The sequence below is a fragment of the Paroedura picta genome, chromosome 18 (genome assembly GCF_049243985.1).
Source record: "Paroedura picta isolate Pp20150507F chromosome 18, Ppicta_v3.0, whole genome shotgun sequence".
NCBI lineage: Eukaryota > Metazoa > Chordata > Lepidosauria > Squamata > Gekkonidae > Paroedura > Paroedura picta.
In genome coordinates, this window is record NC_135386.1 from 2,358,679 (window position 1) to 2,376,104 (window position 17,426).

General features: G+C 50.7%; 3 protein-coding genes across 8 annotated transcripts in view; 2 read left to right on the top strand and 1 right to left on the bottom strand.

Annotated features, from left to right (window-relative positions):
* THSD4 (thrombospondin type 1 domain containing 4) overlaps window positions 1–17,021 on the top strand; it is a 301,669-nt gene extending 284,648 nt beyond the window's left edge. For all 3 annotated transcript variants that reach the window (XR_013227501.1, XR_013227502.1, XR_013227503.1), the window contains one exon: window positions 16,932–17,021. The gene's annotated coding sequence lies outside the window, so the exon portion shown is untranslated. The remainder of the gene's footprint in view (window positions 1–16,931) is intronic.
* On the bottom strand, window positions 8,362–13,707 carry LOC143828117 (uncharacterized). 3 transcript variants are annotated; one of them, XM_077318368.1, is made up of 7 exons: window positions 13,521–13,707; window positions 12,571–12,891; window positions 11,396–11,674; window positions 9,811–9,915; window positions 9,695–9,716; window positions 9,557–9,591; window positions 8,362–9,120 (listed from the first exon to the last, which is right to left on the bottom strand). In XM_077318368.1, the coding sequence occupies exons 1-7, from the start codon at window positions 13,609–13,611 to the stop codon at window positions 8,969–8,971; spliced, it is 1,005 nt and encodes a 334-aa protein (XP_077174483.1). In that variant the 5' UTR covers window positions 13,612–13,707; the 3' UTR covers window positions 8,362–8,968. The 3 variants fall into 3 exon arrangements, 2 of the variants coding, with proteins under 2 accessions (XP_077174483.1, XP_077174482.1); XM_077318367.1 differs by having other exon boundaries at window positions 11,396–11,839; XR_013227513.1 differs by having other exon boundaries at window positions 9,008–9,120; window positions 9,435–9,591; window positions 11,396–11,839.
* IDH3A (isocitrate dehydrogenase (NAD(+)) 3 catalytic subunit alpha) overlaps window positions 12,888–17,426 on the top strand; it is a 37,213-nt gene continuing 32,674 nt past the window's right edge. For both annotated transcript variants that reach the window (XR_013227510.1, XR_013227511.1), the window contains exons 1-2: window positions 12,888–16,420; window positions 16,932–17,021. The gene's annotated coding sequence lies outside the window, so the exon portion shown is untranslated. The remainder of the gene's footprint in view (window positions 16,421–16,931; window positions 17,022–17,426) is intronic.

Here is a 17,426-nt window from a genome sequence, read left to right on the forward strand (position 1 = left end):
GCAGACTCTCTGCACATGCTCAGGGGCTCTCTAGTGTGATATTACCTGCTTGGTGAAAAAGTTCAAGGACATATTAAGGCAGGGATGCTGTCTTCTTGGTGCTTGGGGGGCAACAGCGGGAGGGCTTCTGAAGTCCTCCCCCCCCCGCCCTTGACCTCCTGATGGGTTGGCCACTGCGGGATATTATGGACTGGCTAAATAAACTGATGGAATATGGGACAAAGGCAAAACTTATTTTTTGGAGAACTTTTTGTGCTAAGCTATCCTAGAAAGTAAATTGCCCATGCTTTTCCCAGGGGTGTAGCCCCGTTGATCTGACGCTGCAGAACCAAGTTCGAGCCCAGCCACGCTTTATTCAAGGTATGAGCTCCATCTGACGAAGTGTGCATGCATCTGAAAGCTTATACCCCGAATAATACTCAGTTGGTCTTAAAGCTGCTGCTGGACTCGAATTTTTAAGTGCTTTTCCGAGCCATCCTCCCCTCCCCGCTGCCAAACCTGAATAGACCCTGAACAGTTGTAGACTGAGTCTTTTTTGGAAGGCTCTGCTAAGCCTCCAGTGGAGGGAACGTGAAATGCTTCTCTTGAGCGCCTCTGGTGACACTTAATCTCCCTCCACCGCCAAACTGCTGACTCAGCCTCCCGTCAGCTGACCTTCAAAGGACCAATGGCGTTTCTCCCAGTTGGGACCGAGGCTTCAAGGCTGGGCAGTGTTTGCAGAGGGGAGGGAATGCTGTACTAGAGGGAAGGGGTTTTTTTTCCTTCCTCTCTCTAGAATGCTGCAGTATTTTTGTGAGGGGGGTAGGGTTTGAAAAATAGCTCTAGTTCCAGCTCTTGTGGAAGAAGGGGGTGTGGCAGGGTTGCCAGCTCTGGGATGGGGAAAACCTAGAGATTTTTGAGAATGGAGCATGGAAGAAGGGAGGGTTTGGTTGGGAAAGAACCACAGTGGGGTTATAATGCTATAAATACACCTTCCAAAGCAGTTGTTTTGTCCCCGGGGGTCTGATTCTCCTCATTGGGAGATCAGTTGTAATTCTAGTGGGGTGGAAGTCTCTGCAGACACCACCTGGAGGTTGGCAAGCCCAGGTTTCTGCGTCCATTCTTTCAATCTAAAGTGTCACTGTAGGACTTTAGCAAACACCTCTCTCTCTCTCTCTCTCTCTCTCTCTCTCTCTCTCTCTCTCTCTCTCTCTCTCTCTGCAATAACCCTGTATCTGTAATACTATTTTATTGTTATTTATTATTGACTTTGCTTATAGCCTGGCCCTCCCGCTGAGGCCTCGAAGCAGATTACAAGATATAAAACAGTCAGAAAGCATAAAACAGCCCGTGAGCAACCGTAGGGTTACAGAACCAAAGAGCACGTCCAGCGCCGGCTACTCTAAGGCCAGAGGTAGACAATAAACAACCTCAAAACTAGGTTCCCAGGTGTAGGAGAGGCCGTAAAAGCAGGCGATATATTACGATAATAATTGCAGCAGGTCTTTTCTCAACCCTGTTTCGGCCCCAGCCTACTGCGCAGGGCTGATAGGATCAGTGTGACGCTGCGGGGGAAGCGCTTTAAACCCTCGGGAATGCCCCGCACGGAGGATTATGGCTCCCTTTGAAAATGAGTGAAGGTTACTCCCGGGTTGGAGTGCGTCATGCGTCTCTTAGGGCATGCATATGTATGTCAATGCAAATTCCGCAGCAGCTGGCCCTGCAAATGGAGCGAGGTTTATGTTAAAAGATGCACAGCCTGTTGCGAGATTCGCACTGGCTGCTTGTGGTGACCCTGATTAGAAAACTGTGGGGGGGGGGGATGTCAGAAAGGGAAGTGCCACTGGAGGGTGTGGTGCTATAGAGAGATTTCAGCCAGGGAGGGAAGGATTAACCAATCTCTAAAGTCTGTCCCTTCAATTAGAAGAAGAACTCGGTTTTAATACCCCTCTCTTCACTATACAACCCCCTTTCCCTTCCTCTCCCTACAACAAATACCCTGTTAGGTAGGTGGGGCTGAGAAAGCTCTGAGAGAACTACTCTGTGAGAACAGCCCTAAGAGAACTGGGACTGGCCCAAGGTCAAACCAACTGGCGGAATGTGGAGATTCTCCAGATTTGAGCCCACCACTCTTTAACCAGTCTTCCACTCCAAGCTCCCAGTTAGCCACCCTCCAATCTGTCTGGTCTAGAGTTACCAACTCTGGGTTCGGAGAATCCTGGAGATTGGGAGGGGGGTAGAGCTTTGAGAGAGCAGAGTCCGGTGAAGGGAGGGAGCTTAATACAGATGCGAGGACAGTCTAGGATTTCCGTTTCTCCTAGACTTTATGGTATACCATAAAGGCCACTCTCTGAAGCTGTCATATCTTCCAGGGAAGCTGGTTCAGACAACAGTTATCCGAGGTTAACCGCTCATGCCATTCCAGATCATTTTTGGAAGGGGCTGAAAACTTTGCCTATCATGTTAAGGGGGAAGCTCCATTCTCCCGATGAAATGTTGTCAGTTTTCTCATTGTTTGATCGGTAATAACCTCGGGAACGTGAAAATACACTTGCAATCTGACAAGGATAGATCTTACTTTCAAGCAGCTGTCAAAGTCCCCATTTGCAAGCCGGCCTCTCCGTCTTCTGAAAAGACCCCTTATGAATCTTTCATTTATACAGGTGGGATGTTTTACAGTTCACTAAACCGCACTGAACCTTGACGCGAGGAAAACAAGCTATGAGTTTGCCATTTGAAAACCATCAATCCCCGAGTAATGAATTCCTCAGGGGGAGGGGGGAACGTTATGAACATTAACCGGGTCACCTGTTTTGAACTGAGCCAGGTGATAAACGTGTTTATTATTCTTATTATTTTACTATTATTTAGATTTATATCCCTCCCCTCACCAGTATCTTGGGGGCAGCTAACGGCATAATTTAAACACCGCATGAATTGCATTAAAATGCAATACACGATTACGAATTTCTACTCCGTCTTGCCCATCCCCCTCTCGATCTCTCTCCTTCTTTGGCGTAAATCAAACTTGCTGTTTTATTTTTGTCCTCACACCATTTTCAGTCTTCTGGTGTTTTACTAATCTTTCCAAAAGAAATCCACATTTATTTCCAGCAGCATCTTACTTCTGGTGGCATCAGTCAATTAGCTGTTTACAAATATTGCTGTGTATATCTTTAAAAATCCTCTTGAATGCACCCCACTGATGCTAATGCTTGGTTGTCGTGGTTAAGAGCGGCGGCCTCTAATCTGGAGAGCCGAGTTCGATTCCCCACTTCTCCACATGCAGCCAGCTGGGTGACCTTGGGCCAGTCGCAGTTCTCACAGAGCTCGCTCAGCTTCACCTACCGCACAGAGCGGTGTCTGTTGTGGAAAGAGGAAGGGGAAGGAGTTTGCAAGTCGCTTGGGGACTCCTTTGGGATTATTTATTAACTTAACATGGTTCAAGGTCATCAACCTCGATATATTGAATGAGCACTCCTAGTTTCTCTTAACCTAGAAAATATGGAAATTTTTCATTCAAATATTCACCATTTCAGGGGCAGAACGTCTCCGTTAAGCCTCCTCTCTTTTGAGCAGTCATTGCAGGGCTCCTTGGGGTTCACCCAGTTTGCATCTATTATTATTATTATTATATTTATTGGACTTATAGCCTGCCACTCCCAGGACATTCCAAGTGTCTGAGTCTTTCTCTGCCTTCTTTTTGTCCACTGGATCACCAATCCAACCAGGGACCTTCTGCACACAGATAAAGGGTCCTTTCACCGATCGAGAGCTCTCCACCAGCGTTTCGATATTGCAAACGAGCATAACAGTCCTGACGTTTGGACCCCCGCGTTCCCAAACGACTTACAAATATAAAGTTCTGTACGTTTCCTCACCTCCGTATCCCAAAATTGCATCCGTTGTCACCTTCATGTTCTCAGCATCTCTTGTTGTGCCCCTGATGGATTTCTATCCTTCCAGTTGTTTTTCGTGGAAGGAGCCTCTCGCGTGAAACGATGGAGAAATTACCCAGTTAATTAAAAACAAGCAATTACACCCCAGAATGACAAACTCAACCTCTTTCAGAGCCATTAGACCCCCCCGCCTCCCTGTCAAATGGAGAGGCTGAATCTCTATCCCTATCCTGTGAATGTCATACTGCTACTTGGGGAGTTCTTCTGGTTTTGAATCCGTCCCATTCTTTAAAAAAGAAAAAATACTTGCGAAAAATGTCATTCTCAATCAGGACAAGCTAGACAGGCTGTCAAAACCAGAGCCCCTAGATCAAAGGAAGGCGCTTGAGTTAATTAATATAACATCATTGATATGCAAAGAGGAGAGTTGATTAAGGACCCAGCTGGACGTGCGGCAGAAGAGACCATTACCGGACAAAATCTTGTTTCTGGCTTGTTTCTGCAGCTACAGAGAGGCTAGTGTGCCCCCCCCCCCCCAATTTGATTCTGCCAAATTTAGGGTGGCCATGCGCCTAAGAAAAAATAGGGTGCCAATTCAAAGTGAGGCCCTGGATCTAGACTGGGATTTGTGTGATGGAGGGCTCCCCAGTCAGAGTAGAACACCCTGACCTTGATACATCAGGGATCCAATTTGCAACAGATTTTAGGGGCAAGGGCCATGTCCTAGGGTGGAACATCCACTTGGCATGCAGGAGGTCCCAGGTTCAATTGCCAGCATCTCCAGTTAAAGGACCAGGCAGGAGGGGATGGGGAAGGCCTTGATCTGGGACCCTGGCTCAGGGGCAGAGCCTCTGCTTGGCAGGCAGAAGGTCCCAGGTTCAATCCCCGGCATCTCCAGTGAAAGGACCAGGCAGGAGGGGATGGGGAAGGCCTTGATCTGGGACCCTGGCTCAGGGGCAGAGCCTCTGCTTGGCAGGCAGAAGGTCCCAGGTTCAATCCCCGGCATCTCCAGTTAAAGGACCAGGCAGGAGGGGATGGGGAAGGCCTTGATCTGGGACCCTGGCTCAGGGGCAGAGCCTCTGCTTGGCAGGCAGAAGGTCCCCGGTTCAATCCCCGGCATCTCCAGTTGAAGGACCAGGCAGGAGGGGATGGGGAAGGCCTTGATCTGGGACCCTGGCTCAGGGGCAGAGCCTCTGCTTGGCAGGCAGAAGGTCCCAGGTTCAATCCCCGGCATCTCCAGTGAAAGGACCAGGCAGGAGGGGATGGGGAAGGCCTTGATCTGGGACCCTGGCTCAGGGGCAGAGCCTCTGCTTGGCAGGCAGAAGGTCCCAGGTTCAATCCCCGGCATCTCCAGTGAAAGGACCAGGCAGGAGGGGATGGGGAAGGCCTTGATCTGGGACCCTGGCTCAGGGGCAGAGCCTCTGCTTGGCAGGCAGAAGGTCCCCGGTTCAATCCCCGGCATCTCCAGTTAAAGGACCAGGCAGGAGGGGATGGGGAAGGCCTTGATCTGGGACCCTGGCTCAGGGGCAGAGCCTCTGCTTGGCAGGCAGAAGGTCCCAGGTTCAATCCCCGGCATCTCCAGTGAAAGGACCAGGCAGGAGGGGATGGGGAAGGCCTTGATCTGGGACCCTGGCTCAGGGGCAGAGCCTCTGCTTGGCAGGCAGAAGGTCCCAGGTTCAATCCCCGGCACCTCCAGTTAAAGGACCAGGCAGGAGGGGATGGGAAAAACCTAGATCCTTGGTGTGGACTTGGAGAGGAGACCCCCAAGGAAGTCCCAGGTTGCTACGCAGAGCCAGGCTATGGCCACCCATCTTACTATTGCCTCCCTCTTCCGCCCTCAGCTCTTGCCCTGAAAACCCCAATTGAGCTGCAGCCTGTCCGCGCTTTCCACCGCTGCCACCGATAAAATGCATCCTCCTCTTCCCCATCGGAAGCCTTCAGCCCCTCATCCCGAATCATTTCTCAAGGCAGAATGAAACGAGGAGTGCGGTAAGCCTCAGAATGCGCCAGCGTGAGTCATTCCGATTTCGTTTTACGCGAGGCTAAGAACGCAATCCAGCAGGAGATATAGATCTGTCAAAACACCCAAGGGGGAATTTCGGTGGCGTCTGGAAACGCGGCCTTCATAGGTTGACAAATGAGTCTAGAGTTCTGATCCCGAACCCATTTCCTGAGTCGCAAGTCCAATTTATTTCAGCACTCCTCCCTTCAAAGGAAGGGAGCTTCAGGACACTCAAAGCCCAAAGAGGAAATGTGTCCTTGACAAGAATGTGGGCTTTTTGAATCCTGTACTTTGAAATATTGTAGTCAGAACTGAACAGAATTGCATTTATATATGTTTCGTGCTTCTAAGTAGTGCATAACAACTCGGGGGAAAGACAGCACAGATCCAGAGGCAGGCCAGGTCAGGTTCTTAAGACACCCCCCTCCTCATCCCATGTGGCATTTAAGGTCGAAGGCCGGGTGAGAAATGCTCATGTAACGTTTTCATTGGGGATCCCAAATTACAGCCCCATCCCCTGTAGCTGGCGAAGGAAGCATCCATGGTTCTGTGCTGCCCTCTTGTGGGACATCTGGAGAATAACCAGGCCATTTGTGGACACCCTTGTATCTGAAGAAAGGAACCGAGATTCACGAAATCTCCTTCCCTGCCCTGATTTCTGTCCATCTTCAAGGTGCTCCTAGACTTTGTCTCTTTTCTACTGCTGGAATATGAGTCCATCTGTCTTTATAGCTTGAAGAGCGGGGTGATTTTAGACAGACGGTTTCACCTTCTACTTGTATCCCAAGAAATGAGCAGTGACTCACAAAATCTCCTCCCTGGCCACAAATCATGTTAGTCTTTGAGGTGCTCCTGGACTCTGGCTCTTCTCCACTGCTAGAATATGAGTCCATTTTTCTTTAGATCTTGGAGAGTGAAGTGATTTCATATATAAGGACAAACGGGTTCATTCTAGCTGTATCCGATGAAGTGAGCAGATCTCACCAAAGCTGCCGGAAATCTTGTTCATCTTTCAAGTGTTCTTTCCTGTTACTACAGACAGGCCAACATGTCTGGTTAATTATTACTGTTTTTTTTAATTGATTCATCTCAGCCAAATCGCCACAGTTTATGGGCCAAGCTGCGTAGATAAATCAGTCTCGTCTGGCATACCATTATTCCTGGCATCCGGATGGCTTCCTTTCTTTCACATCACTTCCTTTCACAAGCTTGCCTTTTGAGTCTCTTTGACTCTCTCTTAGAATTGGGAGCCAGTGTGGACAAAATGGCTGCTTGGGGGGTGGATTTCATACACTTTATGATAAAGTTAAAATGGCACGGACCACATCCTTTATTGTATTTTTATGCACAGGGCCTGGTTATTCTAGGTAAGCTCAGAAATAAAATTCATATAATAAACACCCGGGCCTACTAGCAACTTCTTCAAGGGGAGGCATTTGACCTGTTTTGTTCAGGGCCTCTTAAAAAGAGAGATTTCTCCCCCACAACAGGGACACCTTTGCACATCTCCCATGGCAACGAAGTAGATTCGAAAGCCGGGGAGTCCTTTTTGCTGCAGCAAAATCTTGAGCAGAGAGCTCCCACGGGCAAAGATGCATTAACAGAACGGTCAGATAATCACAGAGTAGCAGCCCTGTCCCTCCATTAAGAACAGCTTCCAGAATATTCTGCAGGTCAGTCCCCGGCCTCAGCCGCCTGTTGGGGCTCAGCCTTGCTACCTTCGAGCGGCTGAGGGAAGGAAAGATAATGAAAAGTGACAACATTCGGAGAGGGTTAATGGAAACGCTGAAGCGGCTTGTCAGAACTGTTTCCGGGAGGCCGTTCATCGGCTGTCACCCAACACAGTAAAGACGGGTGATCATAGAGAATCATAGAATCATAGAGTTGGAGGGGACCTCATGGGTCATCTAGTCCAACCCCCTGCACTATGCAGGACACTCACAAAACTATCACGTTAAAGATACAGGGATAGACAGCTCGGGTGAAGGTGCTCTGGTCTTAAGTAGAAGCTCGCGTGAACCTCCCTGCTTCCATGAATGTCGGGTGACTTTTAGCTGTCACTGGAGCCAGAGCTGAACGGCAATGTCCTGCCTTTCGGCCTTCAATGGAAGGTGATTATCGGCAGTTTTGGGACACACGAGTCCTGCTGGATAACCTTGGGCTTGTCCCAGTTCTCTCAGAGCTCTCTCAGCCCCACCTGCCTCGCAGGATGTCTGTTGTAATGAGAGACAGGGAAGGCAAATGTAAGCTGCTTTGAGACTCTTTTGGGTAGAGAAAAGTGGGATATAAATGCAAATTTCTATCCCATCAAACATGTTCTAGGCCCCGCCTAGTGTTGTCCCCGATCTTCTTGCAGGGGGAAAAAGAGGTGGGGCATCGATATTCTAGCCAGTTTCCTTTTGTGGTTCCTTTGCCCGGGTGTGCATCAATTTTCACTGGGGGTACCAATGACAGCTAAGCACGAAGACTATGAGAGGCAAATGCGTAACAAAATTCCGAATTTATTTTCTCGTTGAAAGAGCTTCCGTAAAGCCTTTCTTATTTTAACCATCTTACCAGGAACTCCCTTATCACTAGCTTATCTAGAACTAAACAGCATCCAGGAGATCTTATTTCGCACCCTGGATCAATGGTAGAGCCTCTGCTTGGGCTGCAGAAGGTCCCAGGTTCAATCCCCGGCATCTCCAGTTAAAGGACCAGGCAGGAGGGGATGGGGAAGGCCTTGATCTGGGACCCTGGCTCAGGGGCAGAGCCTCTGCTTGGCAGGCAGAAGGTCCCAGGTTCAATCCCCGGCATCTCCAGTTAAAGGACCAGGCAGGAGGGGATGGGAAAGGCCTTGATCAGGACCCTGACTCAGGGGCAGAGCCTCTGCTTGGCATGCAGAAGGTCCCAGGTTCAGTCCCCGGCATCTCCAGTTAAAGGACCAGGCAGGAGGGGACGGGAAAGGCCTTGATCTGGGACCCTGACTCAGGGGCAGAGCCTCTGCTTGGCATGCAGAAGGTCCCAGGTTCAATCCCCGGCATCTCCGAGGACAAATGGGCAGGTTCGAAAGATCAAATCTGGCTGCATGGAGGAAGGCTTTGCTTCCCTAATTAGACAGCAGAGCGTAAATGGTCTGCACTTTCTCTCCGGGCTGAGAAGCTCTTTGGGCATCCACTGAATCCGGGGGGAACGTCACGGACGAATACATGGCTTCATTCCCGTTTGTATCTTTCCGGCTGCTGACTGCGTATGGGGAACCTAGAAGGCAGAGCAAAGACAGAGGTTTAATCCTGCTGGTTGACATCAAAATAAACCAGCGAGCGAGGGGATACAACCATTAAGAGTCAGCTCTTTGGGGGTAAATTGGGGAAATAAACTAAAGGGGTTCTTCATTCCTCCGCCAAGCGATTCATAGTTCTGTCCCCACGTTTTCTATACGCCGAGAGGCATTTTGGAAACAACCCTCAACAAAGTCTTTTGATCTGAGGGCGGGTGGGATCAATTGGTAGTCGTATGCCAACCCCACTGAATTTAAAGGTCCGTATTTGTGCCACGTCCTGCAAAATACGCACAAAGAAATCTCTCCTGCGTGGCTTTCTCAATCTGTCGCGGCCGTTCCTTTATCGACTTAATTGATCTTATCGTTCACGTGAACCGTCGCGTCCGCTGCAGGAATGCAAAGAATTTTACTTACATTCATCCTTTTCCAGTTCCATTTCCACCTGATCCCTAAATAAAAACAGAAAAGGGCTTTAGAATCATTTCCAGCTGGGGGACAGGAAGCAAACCCACAAGAAAAGGAGTTGTTTTTACCGCAGAGCGAAAGCCTTACCTTGAAAGTTCCACAGGATTTCCTGTAACAGATGACATGAGCATGAACTTCCTGTATTTCAACAGACTCTACGTATTATAACATATTTTCGCTTGCCTTTGCTCTTCTTTCATTACCTTTCGCCTTCTTCTTCCAGTACAGAACCCCTATTATGCCACCGATGAGGATAAGGCCTCCAATCACGGCCAGGGAGATCTGAGACTCATTCGTAAGGCTGTAAGCTGACAGGCAATCAGAAATAGTATTATATCAGTGGGCAGAAAAGTTTTCAGACTATTTGTGAACACCGTTTAATTGATCGTACGGCGGGGGGCGGGGGGGGGGCCACACAGGAAGCAGCTAATAATATAAAATAGGTAGCCAGGTAAGTTATGCAGACAGATTGGGCAATCCCACAAAATAGTAATCCCTAAATCTTCAGTCTACTCAATCGCAGCTGGGGAGAGTCCAAAGCGCTCTGCCACATCTCCCCGGAGAGCGTGAGGCTCACGTGCTTGTGGCAGAGGGGAAACAGTTTGGTGGGAGAAACCGCAGTGGCATTCGGGACCTGGCGTTTTGCCCCATTTCAAAACAGGTCTGCACCATGGCCAAAGACCGCTCATAATCTGTTAGCCGTCTTTGCATGGGGAACCTAATGAGTATTTTATGAACATTTTAATGGCCATTTTTCCAGTTTCAGATTGCTCCTTGCTGATAGGGATGCCAGCCTCCGGGCGGGACCTGGGGATCCCCTGGAATGACATCTCCTCCCCAGACTACAGAGGCAAGTTCCCCTGGAGGGAAGGGATGCTTGGGAGGGGGGACTTTGGTGCCGTGGACCCTGCTGATAGGGATGCCAACCTCCGGGTGGGACCTGCCAGGGATCCCTCAGAGTTCTAGCTCCTCTCCAGACTGCAGAGATCCATTCCCCTGGAGGAAAGGGCTAGCCCCACTTGTGGAACCAGTAGTTTTAATGATGGCCTGAGCAGAGAATGACAGTGAGAAAACTAGGATTGAAACAAAAGGTGATTGCAAATTTCTCTCAGCGTCAAAAAGCACCTTTTTGGTTTCTCTTCTCCTTTGTGACGCCCTGGAGCCAGATGGGGCGGTGGAGGGGGGGGGAGTGAGCCCTAACTAGAACGGCAGCACTGCCAAAGTTGGCACATTTCTGGAGACGGGTAGAGTCTGGGGGAAGGCAGGATTTGGGAAGGGGAGAGACCTCGGTGGAGTTTCAAGCCAGAGAACAGCCATTTTTTCCCAGGGGATCTGATCTCTGACTCCAGGAAATCAGTTGGAATCCTGTGAGATCTCCAGGCCTCAGCAGGAAGTTGGCAACGCTATGGGAGAGGAATGTACAGCGGAAGATGCATGCCAGAGGCCAAGAACAGGCACAAAGCCCACAAAAGGGGAAACAAGGAGGAAACTGGACCATTCTGTCCTCCAAAACTAATACAGAAGATCTCGGTATTTATACCACACTTTTCATGGCTTGAAGGCGTTCCAAAGTGGCCTACAAACCCCTTTCCCTTCCTCTCCCCACAGCAGACACCCTGTGAGGTAGGTAAGGCCGAGGGAGCTCAGAAAGAACTGCTCTGCAAGCACAGCAGGATAAAAACTGTGACTGGCCCAAGGTCACCCAGCTGGCTTTGTGTGGAGTTGGGGAATCAAACCCCAGATCAGAAGCCGCCGCTGTTGAACCCCAACACCACACCGGCTACTCACAGACATCTTCCTCATCGGCTCTTTCACGCGATGACGTGGAGTTCTTGACTTCCACAGACACGTTACGGGCGATCTTCCACTCGTATGTACTTGTCCAGATGGCGACCACGCACAAATACGTCCCGCTGTCGGAAGAACTGGCGTTGGCGATGGTCAGGTGGTGGTGCAGACGTCGGTCGCGGACATAGGTGCGATCAGTTCGCCTCTGTTTGACGGCAGCGTCCACGCAGCAGTTGACATCCTCCGAAAAATTTCTGGCGAAATTCCCTTCATCGGCAGCTGAAAAAAGACACCTGCTTGGGGTGGTTTCCTTAAACCAATACAGGGCCAACTGTGTGTTACTGGGCGTGATTTCTAATTCACAAGTCAGGTTGAAAGAGTCCTTTTCCGAGACGTTCTGAACAGATTTGGACAGATCCGAGGTCTTCCCAAAGGCCTTCTCTTCTGCAAGGCAAAACAAAGTAAGCCCAGGAGATTGTGACTCCGTCTCTCTTGCAGGCGGATGAGGAACAGGCCAAACTCCGCTCTTATTTCTGGAGGGACCTCGACCTCACTACAAATAAGGCCGTGAGACCTCAGAAACTAAGCAGCCTTGGTTAGGGTTTAGAGATGGTCGACCCCCAAGGCATTTCATCAGAGAAGCCCTGCTGGGTCAGGCCAGTGGCCCATCCAGTCCAAGACTCTGCCCCACAATGGCCCATACCCAGGAGCCATCAGGAGTGCCAGAACTCCAGAGAGCCTCCCTCTGTGGCCCCACAAGCACCCTGTTTCACCTAGACCTTGTGGCTAACAGCCATGGAGGGACTTCCGCTCCACATATTTCTCCAGTCCCCTCTCGGAGCTCTCTCTGCTTGTAGCCATCGGCTCTTCCTGCAGCAGTGAATTCAACCTTGGATCTCCCCAGCCCTTGAGACGCTGCTCAGGTTCCCTAAAGGGAGATCTAGGGTTGCCAGACTCCAGGTGGGACCTGGGGGTCTCCAGGAACCTCAACCGGCCTCCAGCTGACAGAGATGCATCCCCTCGGAGAGAAGGTCTGCTTTTCGGACTCTGTAGCAGCGCATCCGTCCGAGGGCCCTCTCCACCCCAAACGGCTCCCTTCTCAGACTCTACCCTCCCATTTCCAGGAATGTCACAACCTGGAGTTGGCAACTCTGCCCCATAAGTCCATGTCTCACTTTCTGGACGGCTTCCGACGGCGACAACGAAGAAGTCGAAATTGCTGCAGTGAGTGCTGTTGTTGAAAAGGGGATTCACGGGGTTCTTGGTCCAAGGTGCGCATGCAAATATTCCGCCCTCAGGTATGCTCAAGGTCCTTCCGGTGCAGTGGGAAGAAGGAACTTCTACACATGAAGTCTTCGCCGTTTGATTTCCACCCATCTCTTCGAATTCCTGCAGGGATGAGTCCTTGCCTTTGTACCAGACGTAATGAGTAGCGGATTGGCTACAGTTGAGCACGTGGCTTCCATTTCGATCGTATTGGTAGAAGAAGGTAGCCCCTGAGGAAAAGCAACCGGGAATGAATGACATCAACCCCAGCTTCAAGCTCTCCGCATGGGATTCCCCCTGGCCCCTGAAATTCAGAGACTGAGACTCCACTTTCCGCAAGTATAGATTCAGAAGGCCAGCAACGGTAAGGTATAAGCTTTCCTGTTCCTGAACGCTATATCTGATGAAGTGTGCTTGTGCACCAAAGCCTATAGCTTGAATGAAACTTGGTTGGCCTTCAAGGTGTCCCTGGACGCAAGCGTTTCACTACCCAAAGGAATCTCCAGGCAGCTGGCAATCGCCTTCCCTTCCTTTCCCCACAACAGCCACCTTGCGAGGGAGGTGGGGCTGAGAGAGCTCTGAGAGAACAGGGATTGGCCCAACCTTGGCCGTTTGCGGAAGAAGGAGGAATTGGACCTGGTTCTCCAGCTTAGAGGCTGCTGCTCTTAACCACTACACCAAGTGGGTAGGCACTACGCCAAGAAGCTACATGGAGTTCCTTGAGCAAATGAATGGTAGACCAAAGCTGTCATGGATCAGAGGCCTCATCCACAGGGACATGAAAGTTACCCGCCGCTAGCATTTCACGGCATCCTAACTGCCCCGGGGTAGAAGGGAGGGGTCCTAGAAGGACACCTACCTGCCGTCTCTCTTGAGAAAGCGAGGGTCAACAGGACAACCATCATGTCAAAGCAAAGGGTCCTTCTGCTAACTTCTCTTTTCCTTTCCATGCTCCAAGTGACTCAGGGAGAAGGAGAGCTGGGTTTTTAGTTCTTGCCTTTCCCTGCCCGAAGGAGCTGCCACTCTGTAACCACGACACGCAGAAGAAAGCAGAAGAAAGAGGAAGCAGTTTGCAGGAAGGAAGAGATATTTATAAATTATATTTATCTCCCCACCCTGCCCATAAGCAAGAGACTGTTCTTGAAGCCAGTTTAACTTCAGGGCACAATCGCTCATGCGGAGGGGCTGTAGTTCTGTGGTTAGAGCCTCTGCTTGGCCTGCAGAAGGTCCCAGGTTCAATCCCCGGCATCTCCAGTAATAAGGACCAGGCAGGAGGGGACGGGGAAGGCCTTGATCTGGGACCCTGGCTCAGGGGCAGAGCCTCTGCTTGGCAGGCAGAAGGTCCCCGGTTCAATCCCCGACATCTCCAGTTAAAGGACCAGGCAGGAGGAGATGGGGAAGGCCTTGATCTGGGACCCTGGCTCAGGGGCAGAGCCTCTGCTTGGCAGGCAGAAGGTCCCCGGTTCAATCCCCGGCATCTCCAGTGAAAGGACCAGGCAGGAGGAGATGGGGAAGGCCTTGATCTGGGACCCTGGCTCAGGGGCAGAGCCTTTGCATGGCATGCAGAAGATCAATCCCCGGCATCCCCAGTTAAACAAACAAGTTGCAGGCAATATAAAGACCTCTGCCTGAGACCCCAGAGAGCTGCTGACAATCTGAGCAGACTGCGTGATTGGCATTTGGGTTGGAAGTTCACCTTTCCTCACTCGGCTCAGGGGAGTTTATCTTTCTTCCACTGAGAAAAAAGGTTATTTGGCAAACACCCCCTCCCCTTTCTAATTCCGGGGCTTGTGTCATACCCCGGCCTGTCACTAGATGGCAGAGGAGAGCCGGCCTTTGTCTGCTTTGGCTGCCAAACAAGGGCAAGTCAATTCAAAAGGTGCTGAAATGCAAAATTTGCATTGTCATTTCTAAGCCGCGTGCAAAAAAGTCGGACGCACGCATTTCAGAGTCAGCCCTGGTTAGTACCGGGATCTAGAAAGACCCGGTTTGCTACATAGATAGAGGCAGGCAATGGCAACCCCCCTTTATTCGTCTCTTGCCTTGACCTGGACAGCCCAGGCTGGCCTGATCTCCTCAGATCTTCAATGCTGAACAGGGCCAGCCCTTCAAACAAGGGCCATCGAGTGTCCGACGTGATCGACAGCCAAGTTGGAGGCAGTTCAATAACAAGGAGGCCAAACTCGGTCCTGAAAGTTTACATATTTCCCACTGGGGTTGTTTTGAAATCTATACTGTGTCGAAGCAGAGAGCGATTTGCATTTTTCCTCTGGAAATCCCCGCGAGAGGGTGATGTGACTGATTTGCCTATGATTCCATCGTGCGGCTGTCGTAGACCGAGTCTATCAAGGGCAATATTGTCCACTCAGACAGGCAGCAGCTCTTGAGGGTCTATGGAGTTGCATTCCCCCCCCCCAAGTAATCCTGAATGATGATTTTGCCTTTATTCATCTTTCTCTGAACCACCCCATCCTGCATCTACGATTTGCCCCGTCTGGCCCCACCCACTTTCTAAAACTACTTGGTGGGCACCAGGTGTTGGTAGATGCTGTCATGCCTGTGGGCGCCGTGTTGCAGAACCCTGCTGGTCTAATATGACACAAAGGAATGATTGGCAGATGGGGGGGGGGAAGAATCCACCTGCCTGGCTTGTTCTTCTGTGTGGTGTCCTTTTTTTTTTTTTAACGGTTTGCAAATGAAGGGAAGACAAACAAAAGCTCTTTTGCACTATGGAAATATCAAACGGGATCCATTCAAATGCGGACAGGACTTGTTTCCATTTAGGAGCGAAAAATAAGACGCAGAGTGATGTCATGAAGCCGAGCGCAGGGTCACTTCTGTGCCTTCATGATACTGTGTGTGCTGTTTGTCATCTGTCCCATCCAAAATCCACCTTTAGAATAGCTGGCTTTATACCATGCTTTTCTCCACTCAAAGGAGTCTCAAAGCATCTTACAATTGCCTTTCCCTTCCTCTCCCCACAGCAGACACCCTGTGAGATAGGTGAGGCTGAGAGAGCTCTGAGAGAACTGTGACTTGGCCAGGGTCTCCCAGATGGCTGCATGTGGAGAAGGACTGGGGAATCAATCTCAGTTCTCCAGATCAGAGTCTTAAACACTACGTCATACTGTACTGAGATCTTCCTGTTCGGTGTGGGGCATTAGCTGGTTGGATAACTTCCCTATCAGGCATACATCTGCCAATGCTGAGTCATTCTTCTGTCCCTTCCTGCTATCCAAATATGAGAGCAAGCAGAGAAGTGTCAAAACAAACTCTCTGATTGCCGCATTTCACGTGTCCCCCATAATCAGAAAGGATTGTATCCACGTTCAGGGTATTCACTACATTTCCACATGGGCCTCATCGCGGCCAGATCTGGATTAGTAAATATTTACGACTCTGCTCCTTATTTCAGCCAAAAAGAGGTCACTTCCCCAAATTTGTCAGCCCGGGGGAAACTTTGAAAAACTCTGATTTATGGCTCTTCCTAATAAACAAATGAGTCTTCTCGAGGGGAATAAATAGCACCTGCCGTTTTGTTTCTCCCTCCTGGAAAACCTCTCCGTTTTCGCTGGAGGATGGGATGGAAGAGGAACGGCAGCAGGGCTCTGCAGGAAGAGAGCCTGATTTAGGAACTGAAAGGCCCCCGCCGGAGATGCTGAAGGACCTGGTGCTGAGATGGTTCCTGGACGTTCAAGAGCCCCTCCTAAGCCAGGACGGCTCTTTACCCGGCTGGTTTCACGGATTCATTACGAGGAAGTAAGCTGGTCTGTATCCGAGAGGCAAGATCTTGAAGGAACTAGGGTGGCTTAGCTTATTTTCTACCTGTTCAGGAAGAGGGACTTGATCCCTCTTGATCCAAGCAGAGCGCTAGTGTTGGAGTGGCATCTGGGATACCCAGCTTTTCATCTCTGCTCTGCCCCAGGGGTGGCCTTGGGCTAGTCAGGCGGGCTCAGCCTCCCCTACCCTGCAAGGTTGTTGGGAAGATCGAACAGAGGAGAGGAGAAGCCCTCTTTGGATCGGGAGAGGGGGGCGAGAGTCAGGTGCTCTAGAATTCTCAGAGCTCAGAAGCTGAGCAGGGTCTGGCAGGCAGAAGGTCCCAGGTTCAATCCCCACCACCTCCAGTTGAAAGGACCAGGAAGGAGGGGATGGGAAAGGCCTCAGCCTGAAATTCTGAAATAATTCTGACCCCCTGATGGACCATTGGTCTGGTTTAGGAGAAGGCAGCTGCAGGTGGTGTCAAATCCTGGAATCCCCTCTCTTTTCACAGGCAGACGGAAGAGCTCCTGAACGACAAAGCCCTCGGCTGCTTCCTCATCAGACTCCGCGGAAGAGCGTTTGGCTACATTCTCTCCTACAGGTAAGCCTTCGGATTCCGGATCGGCCTTTCCTCTCGGCCCAACGGGGCAATTGTCTGGGGGAGGGGGCGCTCCCCTGCGAAAGCAGACCCCGGCCAGACCTGCCCGAGGACGCCACAAATGACGAAGGCGAGAAAACTTCATGCAAAGTCGGGCTGGTTAATCATCAGAGGGCGGCCGGAGCTCTGCTGCGGCCGGATGCAAAAAAGGCCTTCAGCTTCCCTGTACTTAGGATGGGGTTGCCGCTCCCTCTCTTTCTCACTCTTTCTCACTGGACAGCGCTGTGAAGCTGCCCTTGCGGGGTCTCCCACCCAAGGACTAACCTTGGCGGGCCGCATCTGACGAGATCGGGCAGCCTGGGTCATCCTGGCCCTCAAGGCCCTCTAGCCTCACCCTCCATAGCCCAA

What these genes read in the sequence shown, in the direction of transcription:
- LOC143828117 (XM_077318367.1), bottom strand. Translation starts at nt 13,611, where the DNA reads ATGGAAAGGAAAAGAGAAGTTAGCAGAAGGACCCTTTGCTTTGACATG. An exon ending in AGCCGATGAGGAAGATGTCT is followed by an intron (nt 9,916 to 11,395) that starts GTGAGTAGCCGG and finishes ATTGCCTGTCAG; the next exon opens with CTTACAGCCTTACGAATGAG. An exon ending in GGAACTGGAAAAGGATGAAT is followed by an intron (nt 9,121 to 9,556) that starts GTAAGTAAAATT and finishes TCTGCCTTCTAG; the next exon opens with GTTCCCCATACGCAGTCAGC.